Source organism: Scomber japonicus, chromosome 9 (genome assembly GCF_027409825.1).
Source record: "Scomber japonicus isolate fScoJap1 chromosome 9, fScoJap1.pri, whole genome shotgun sequence".
NCBI classification, from domain to species: Eukaryota; Metazoa; Chordata; class Actinopteri; order Scombriformes; family Scombridae; genus Scomber; species Scomber japonicus.
Window position 1 is genome coordinate 9,295,602 of NC_070586.1, and position 7,851 is coordinate 9,303,452.

General features: G+C 40.2%; 1 protein-coding gene across 1 annotated transcript; it reads left to right on the top strand.

The window, feature by feature from the left end:
• Positions 1–1,110: 1,110 nt before the first annotated feature.
• On the top strand, positions 1,111–5,659 carry grsf1 (G-rich RNA sequence binding factor 1). The gene is made up of 10 exons (XM_053325348.1): positions 1,111–1,446; positions 1,868–2,012; positions 2,127–2,282; positions 2,979–3,113; positions 3,307–3,445; positions 4,123–4,265; positions 4,414–4,508; positions 4,620–4,755; positions 5,302–5,353; positions 5,576–5,659. Exons 1-10 carry the CDS (start codon positions 1,225–1,227, stop codon positions 5,577–5,579), a joined length of 1,227 nt encoding a protein of 408 aa, XP_053181323.1. The 5' UTR covers positions 1,111–1,224; the 3' UTR covers positions 5,580–5,659.
• Positions 5,660–7,851: the final 2,192 nt, after the last annotated feature.

The following is a 7,851-nucleotide window of genomic DNA, read 5'->3' on the forward strand; positions in this document are numbered from 1 at the left end:
AATGTGTCATTATATCTATAACAGAAACAAAGATATGGCCCTCTCAAGTATGGTCGGTGGGCATTTTTTAAAAATGTGTGTATTTCCGATACAAAGTGTGATCTCACTTGTGTCTTTGGATAAATTTATTTGTATGACCCTAAGGTACTTCCATACCAAAGGGGACCTTTGCATCATGACTTGAAGTCAAAGGCCTATTTTTTGGGCTTAACCTCCCTACTATAAGGCGGGACAAGCCAGGATAAGACGCTCATTGGATAATGCGACAAACTCGTCCCGCCCCTGGACGCTGAGCGTCTCTGGCGGTCAATGGAGCAGTGGGCGGGGTCGGACGCTCTGCTTCTGTATGATGATTGGATGAAATGTTTTATACAGCTCAAAGCCCTTGACAGACAACTTTGGATAGGCTGACTCTTCCTAGTGTAGTTTTGCCAGTGTAGCTTGACTTTCTCGCTAAATCTAGCGACTTTCCAACTCTTCTTGGCGACTTTTTTTCTCAAAGGCAACTATCGACATATCTAGCGAGTTTTTCTGATGTTTTAGAGACTGACATGAAAGCACGTATCACTCTGTCCTCAACGAGCAGCGGGTGCTGCTGTGAGCCCTGCCCCCGTCCCAAAGCACTCAGTCAGGTTCACAGCAGCCTCGTACAGCAGTCCCAGTTGCAGTCCGAGCAGAGAGGAGAGTTACATTGCAAAATGGTACAGAAAACAATATGATTGGTCTAATTAATTAGATTAGATTAGGTCTTATATATTAAATATGAATTAACACGTTTATGTTGAATAATTCAGGTGTTAAGTGTTTGTGTGTTGATGTGGTTCTATGGCATAGATGAAGCATACAACAGCCTCAATTAAACACTCCTTTTATTGTAACTGCCTCGCTTCAATATGACACGTTTTATAATGAAGATGTAAAGTGAGCTTCCCCTGTTTAAAACACCAGCAGCCGCCACTGATATATATATAATAATACAAACGCTCTTGTGTAAAAACCAAATGAGTATATTTATGTTGTGAAATGAGTATTTTATCAGACCGGATATAGAAAATAAGAGCACGCAGCTTTACACCTCCATTAAAACGCCCTTGACTGACCCACGTGAGTCTGCTCCTCTTCCTGTCCTCATGTGAAACCGGCTCGTGAGTCCAAATTAACCCGCTTCATTTACACTGAAACGAAACCTCACTTTATTTCAGCCTCTCAGTCTCCTCCACCAACATGTCGTGCAGCAGCCCGTCTGTGCTGCTCTTCCTGCGGCGCTGCGTCTCTCTGCGTCACGTAACGTCGTCTGCAGGTATCAAAACATCCAGAAGCGGCGTGCTGTCAGCCCGGTGTGGGTTCATCCAGAACCGGACACCGACCACCAGGACCGGCTGTCTGCGGAGCTTCTGTCAGCTGCAGACCGCGTTAAAATACAGCCAGAACAGCCTCTGTACCAAGGTGAGCTTTTAATGTGAAATACTTCATTAAAAGTCCTGCAGGAGTAAATAAATGCATCATTATTAGTAGTAAATGTAGTTATGATACTGCAGTAAAAGTACACAAGTATTAGTAGTAAATGTAGTTATGATACTGCAGTAAAAGTACACAAGTATTAGTAGTAAATGTGAGTGATGTAGTTAAAGTATTACAGTACTATAAGTATTATGAGTGATGCAGTTAAAGTATTACAGTACTATAAGTATTATGAGTGATGCAGTTAAAGTATTACAGTACTATAAGTATTATGAGTGATGTATTAAAGTATTACAGTACTATAAGTATTATGAGCTTGATGCAGTTAAAGTATTACAGTACTATAAGTATTATGAGTGATGCAGTTAAAGTATTACAGGCTCATATTTCACACCTTGTCCTCCAGGCAGGGGCTCCTTTTGAGGATGAATACCCTCCACTGCCGGCCTATCAAGGTGATTCAGAGCCGGAGAAGAAAGACGTGTACATCATACAGGTCAAAGGTCTCCCGTGGTCGTGCACCACTCAGGACCTCCTGAAGTTCTTCTCAGGTGAGACTTTTTGGATTTCCACTCCAGGGAAGAGGTTGAGCTCATAACTCTGACATCAATAAATCCATGTGATGATGTTTAATATCAGCTGTTATATTTGTTTCTGTGTTTCAGAGTGCAGGATCCGTAGCGGGGAGATGGGGATCCACCTCACAGTAGACAGGCAGGGGAGGCCGTCGGGACGAGCCTTCATCGAGATGGAGCACGAGGAAGACGTCAGCAAAGCTCTGGAGAAGCACAGACAGTACCTCGGTCCTCGCTATGTCGAAGGTTCGTCTCTCTCTGACTTCATGAACCAAACCTGAAAGCTGAAAGCTGAAAGCTGAAAACACATTAGGAATGGATCATTAACCCTCCTGTTGTCCTCAGGTCATGGAAGGACAGGAGGAAGGAAGGAAGGAAAGGAGTAAGGAGTAAGGAGGGAGGGAGGAAAGAAGGAAGGAAGGAAAGGAGTAAGGAGGGATGGAGGAGAAGAGGAAGGGAGGAAGGAGAGAAGGAGGGAAGGAAGGAAGGAAGGAAAGCAGTAAGGAGGGAGGGAGGAAAGAAGGAAGGAAGGAAAGGAGTAAGGAGGGATGGAGAAGACGAAGGGAGGAAGGAGAGAAGGAAGGAAATGAGTAAGAAGGAAGGAAGAAAAGGAGTAAGGAGGGATGGAGGAAGGAAGTAAGGAGAGAAGGAAGGAAGGAAGAAAGGCAGGAAGGAAAGAAGGAAGGGAGGAGGGAGGGAGCAAAGAAAGAGGAAGGAAAGAAGGAACAGTCAAAAGAGATGGGGTCAGTTTGATCCGGGAGGACGACAGGAGGGTTAAACAGCTAGTATGACGATAACAACAACCAAACTTTGTATTACAAAATTGAGCATGATAAGAAGAGATGACCAATCCAACTCCTCCTCTAATCTCCCCTAGCAACAAAAAAAGGGTCAATTCCAGATATGTAGATAATAAAATCACATGTCCTGCCGTGTTTTCAGTGTTTGAAGTGACAGACGCTGATGCTGAATCCCTCCTGAAGAAAGTCATCCATCCTCCAGCTGATAACGGAGTGGTGCGGATCAGAGGTCTCCCCTTCACCTGCACCGAGGCCGACATCGTTAACTTCTTTTCAGGTAGGTACTCCACAACGGATGGTTGCCATGGTAACCACTGGATACTGCTCTGTCTGACTGGTTACAATAATATTTGAGGATTCATTCATCTCTTCGTCTTTGGAGCTTTTTCTAAAGATTTTAAAAAAGACATTATCTTAGACACAATAACTTTTTTGAAAGTATCTTAAAAGTCTGAATCTGTGCACGTCAGGTCTTGATGTAGTAGAGAACGGGATCAGCATCGTCGTGAACAACAGAGGAAGGAGGTCTGGTGAAGCCTACGTGCAGTTTTCCTCCCAAGAAGCAGCTGATCAAGCTCTGCAGAGAGACAGAGAAGTCATTGGAAACAGGTATCGCTCATTTTAACACCTGGAGCTTCATAATCCTGAGTCCAGTATTCATGTTTCACCTTCCTGTTGTCCTCCCTTCTTCCTTCCTTCTTTCCTTCCTTCTTTCCTTCCTCCTTTCCTTCCTCCTTTCCTTCCTCCTTTCCTTCCTTCTTTCCTTCCTCCTTTCCTTCTTCCTTCCTCCTTTCCTTCCTTCCTCCTTTCCTTCCTTCTTCCTTCCTTTCCTTCTTCCCTTCCTCTTTTCCTTTCTCCCTCCCTCTTCTTGTTTCCTCCCTCCCTCCTACCTTCTTTCCTTGCTTCCCTCCTTCCTTCCTTCCTTCCTTCTTTTCCTTCCTCCCTTCCTCTTTTCTTTTCTCCCTCCCTCCTACCTTCCTTCCTTCCTTCTTTCTTTCCCTTCCTTCCTTGCTTCCTTCCTTCCTTCCTCCCTCCCTCCTTTCCTTCCTTCTTCCTTCCTTCCTTCCTTCCTCTTTTCCTTTCTCCCTCCCTCCTACCTTTGTTCCTTCCTCCTTTCCTCCCTCCCTCCTTTCCTTCCTTCTTTGCTTCCCTCCTTCCTTCCTTCCTTCCTTCCTTGACTCGAGGACAACAGGAGGGTTAAAATAGCAACAAAGCAGCACATATAGTTGATCTGTTGAAAATCTTTGTAGTTGCTGACGATGGTGTGATGTTTGTGACATTCGTAGATACATCGAGGTGTTTCCCAGTAATAAGAAAGAAATCCTTTCAAGTTGGAGGAGGAATACGCCGAATTCAGCTTCTCCAGAGATGAGCTCGGAGTCAACGACCAGGAAGTCCTTCGCTGCCACAATGGCTGACACTAGAACTGGTGAGAAGATTTTTACACTTCGATATAGTGAAATAAACAAAATGTGAAAATGAGTAAAAACAGATAAGACATTAAAGCACAAATGACACAGGAATAAGGTTTAGTAAAGGTTTTTTTTCCATCAGTTATTAAATGAACTGTTTATTAGCTCCATCAGGATCCTCTCAGAGATCGTCCGCAACGCTTCATTACATCCACATGAGAGGACTTCCTTTCAACTCGTCCGGAGAAGACATCGTGAAGGTGAAGAAGAAAGATAATGAGTGTTACAGCTGGTTGTGTTGAATTAGAAAAAACAGCTGGACATGATTTATATGATGATTAACGTGTTACTTCTTTCTTTTCCTCCTGCAGTTCTTCTCTCCTCTCATTGTGTCGAAGATCCTGATCGAGTGCGGTCCTGACGGGAGGCCGAGCGGAGAGGCCGACATTTACTTCAGCTGCCACCAGGACGCCGTGGTCGCCATGTCCAGAGACAGGATGCACATAGGTGAGACTGTTACAGAGCTGTTAAAACATGAGACGCTGATCTTCAGTCTGGGTTTTATATTTACTCATGTAAGAATCAGCTGAGGTGTTAATTGATTAATTGGTAAAAGAGATTTCTCAGTTTTCATGAACCAGACATGATGGTGAGTGTCTGCTGTTATATCTTCACTATTATCAAATTAAATAAGCTTTATTGGCATGATGGGTCAGGAATCTATAATCCCAAAGGAATGCAGAGGATTACTAATTATAAATATCATCATAAATTACTTTTTCCACAATGTAGTAAATCAGAATTTTACAGTTTTAATACCGTTTTGTTGATTGCTAGTATTAATAAATGCACATATACATTATATTCTGATCCATCCTTATAAATCTAGTGAGACTTTAACTCTGCTGATCCCTCAGGCTGATGCAGGATTAACACACTTTCTGTTCTGCATTGTGTTACAAATTATTATCATATTGCACTTAAAATATACTGTTTTAATAATAATGTATAATAATTGTCGTTGTTGTTGTTTGCTCTCTCTCTAATTTTTAGGAGAAAGATACATCGAGTTATTCCTGAACTCTCCACCAGACTCTGATGGAAGGTGAGAAACACTGAAGCAGATCCACAGTTTTTATATTCTGACTCCTTCACAAGACAAATACACTTATGGAGAGTTACTGTATGATGATTCTTAGCATTTAAATGTTTTGAAACCCTCAAAATGTAAATTAATTCACTAAACGTCCCTCGTTACTTTTATTTGTGTCATTAGTTAAACTTTCCTCCAGGTTTGATTTAACACTGTGGATTTTCTTACCTGCAGGTGAATGCTGATTTCAAGATGCCAAATAAACACACAGAAGACTAATCTACTATATTTATTTCCCAACATCAAACAACCCGTCCCATCTGTCTCCATCTAACAGGAGGGAGCCAATCACAGCAACATACTGATAAATAAAGATCATAATGAATGTGGTACCTGACTGGACTTTTTTTTTTTTTTAAATAAAAGGTTATTGACATTATAATATGGAAGAAATGCAGTTTTGTCTCATGAGTTCATGTTAATCATATATTTTATAAAATAGTTGGTTCTTGAAGAAGAGAAAAATAAACAGGCTTTAAGTCAAAATGAAATGTTTTTTCTTAAAGTCTGACTTTAAATGACGTCTCTTCTCTGTCCATGTAACATTGAGATCAATCATGATTTAAATCAGTGACGACACTTTGTGGAAAAAACCTGCTGTGACTCGTGCTTACTTAGTCCATTGTGGGAATTTCCGAAATGAGACGATTTAACATCTCATATTGGCAAAAGGGAAGAGCTTAAAAGACTGAAACTATACATTCATACAAATCATGGAGATTTCAACTTATGTTCAACAGTTACGAGAACTGAAGATAAGTGTCACCTCATTCTTTCAGGGTTTAGACACATCTGAATGTCACCAGAAGAAATGTGTCTTTTAGTTTAATTTCACATTAAAATGATCAGTTGTAGTGTAATGGTTAAATATCAAGAAAAGTATATAAGTAGTAAGTATGTCATATGTAATTATACATTTATATTACATACCTTAACCCTCCTGTTGTCCTCGAGTCAAGGAAGGGAGGAAAGGAGGGAGGAAGGGAGGAAAGGAAAGAAGGAAGGAAAGGAAAGAAGGAGGAAGGAAAGAAAGAGAGAAGGAGGGAGGGAGGAAAGGAAAGGATTGGGGAAAGGAGGGAAGAAAGGGGGATGGAGGAAGTACAGACGGAAGGAAGGAAGGGAGGAAAGAAGAATAAGACGGGGTCAATTTGACCCAGGAGGACGACACGAGGGTTAATACAAACTCTAAAAGAGAAATACAAGTTTCAAAATAAGAGTCACACACTTTTTTTAAATTTAATAAAATTTTATTGTTGATCTAAGAAGCATTTCCATCTCACATTATGTTAATTAAGCTTCTACAAAAAACAACTAAAGGTTTAACCGATGTGTGTTTTTTCTTTTTAATAACGCAGCTTCTACTTATTCTTCATATAAATCAACACAACATTAAAAACAGCTGTTATAAAGAAATGCCTCATACACACAGATATGCCCACTTCAAACCAGTCCGACAGGGAGCCGTGCATTTTTTAAAAAAGTGCTGAGATATGTTAAGACACTCAGAAACAGAGTTAGATAATAATAATAATAATGATGAGAGGAAAAGATCAGAGTCTGAATATCTGAATGCTGGAATTACTGCAGCACTGTTTAAAGCTGACCCTGCTGTGATTTACAGGAGATGATGTCATAGTTTTTTTTAGCTTGTTTTTCGTGTGTTAATGCCAGTTAGAAATAACTCAGAACAGCAACAGTAATAAAGAATAATATCTATCCTGAATATTCAGCTTTGTACACTTTATAAAACAAAGTCTGAACAGCAGCTGCAGAGCCGATCAATCACATATATCAATATCACGAGATCAATAAGAGACTAGATATAATGTAGTCTTCAAGATTTTGGTTATCGCATGAGCTTCAACTGCATCTCACAGCTTTTTTAAAATAAGCAAGTGGAGTTCATCGAGTTACGAGGTGCATGCGGTTGAAAGCTCAGGAAAAAGCTACTAAAGCCGACCTTGAGTCAAGATAATTAAATATTGATCTTTTTTTTTTTGGGTGTTAAATTCTGTATTACAGCATTACGAGCACATTTCTTCACCTATTCAAGTTATGAATTGACAATTTATGTATATTTATGATTCTTTTAAACAACTTTATATCATGTAAGAAACTTCTAACAGCACATAAAGCCTTTCTCTAAATATCTACTTATTTTTTAAACGTATTTGGTCAGAAGTGTTTGTGTGTGATATTTGAGTTTGTCAGTATCGTCCTGAATCAGGATAATTCATGCTTCATTTAACTGAAACGATGCTTTAAATGATTTGTATGTAGTTAACGGTTACGATAGGAGTGCATTTGTGTTTCATAAATACTGAGCTGTCAAATCCAGTTTTTCCATTTGGCTTTTGTTTTTTTTAATGTTTAAAAGCTGAGGTTAAAAATGTTGACCTTTTCATCCAAAATCCACTTAGTGGACATTGTGGAAAGATTTTTCTAAGTGT

Excerpts from the sequence above, each read along its gene's own strand:
- grsf1 (XM_053325348.1), top strand. The coding sequence starts at position 1,225 with ATGTCGTGCAGCAGCCCGTCTGTGCTGCTCTTCCTGCGGCGCTGCGTC. Across the intron at positions 2,283-2,978 it reads CGGTCCTCGCTATGTCGAAG|TGTTTGAAGTGACAGACGCT; the intron begins GTTCGTCTCTCT and ends CCGTGTTTTCAG. Across the intron at positions 3,114-3,306 it reads CATCGTTAACTTCTTTTCAG|GTCTTGATGTAGTAGAGAAC; the intron begins GTAGGTACTCCA and ends TGTGCACGTCAG.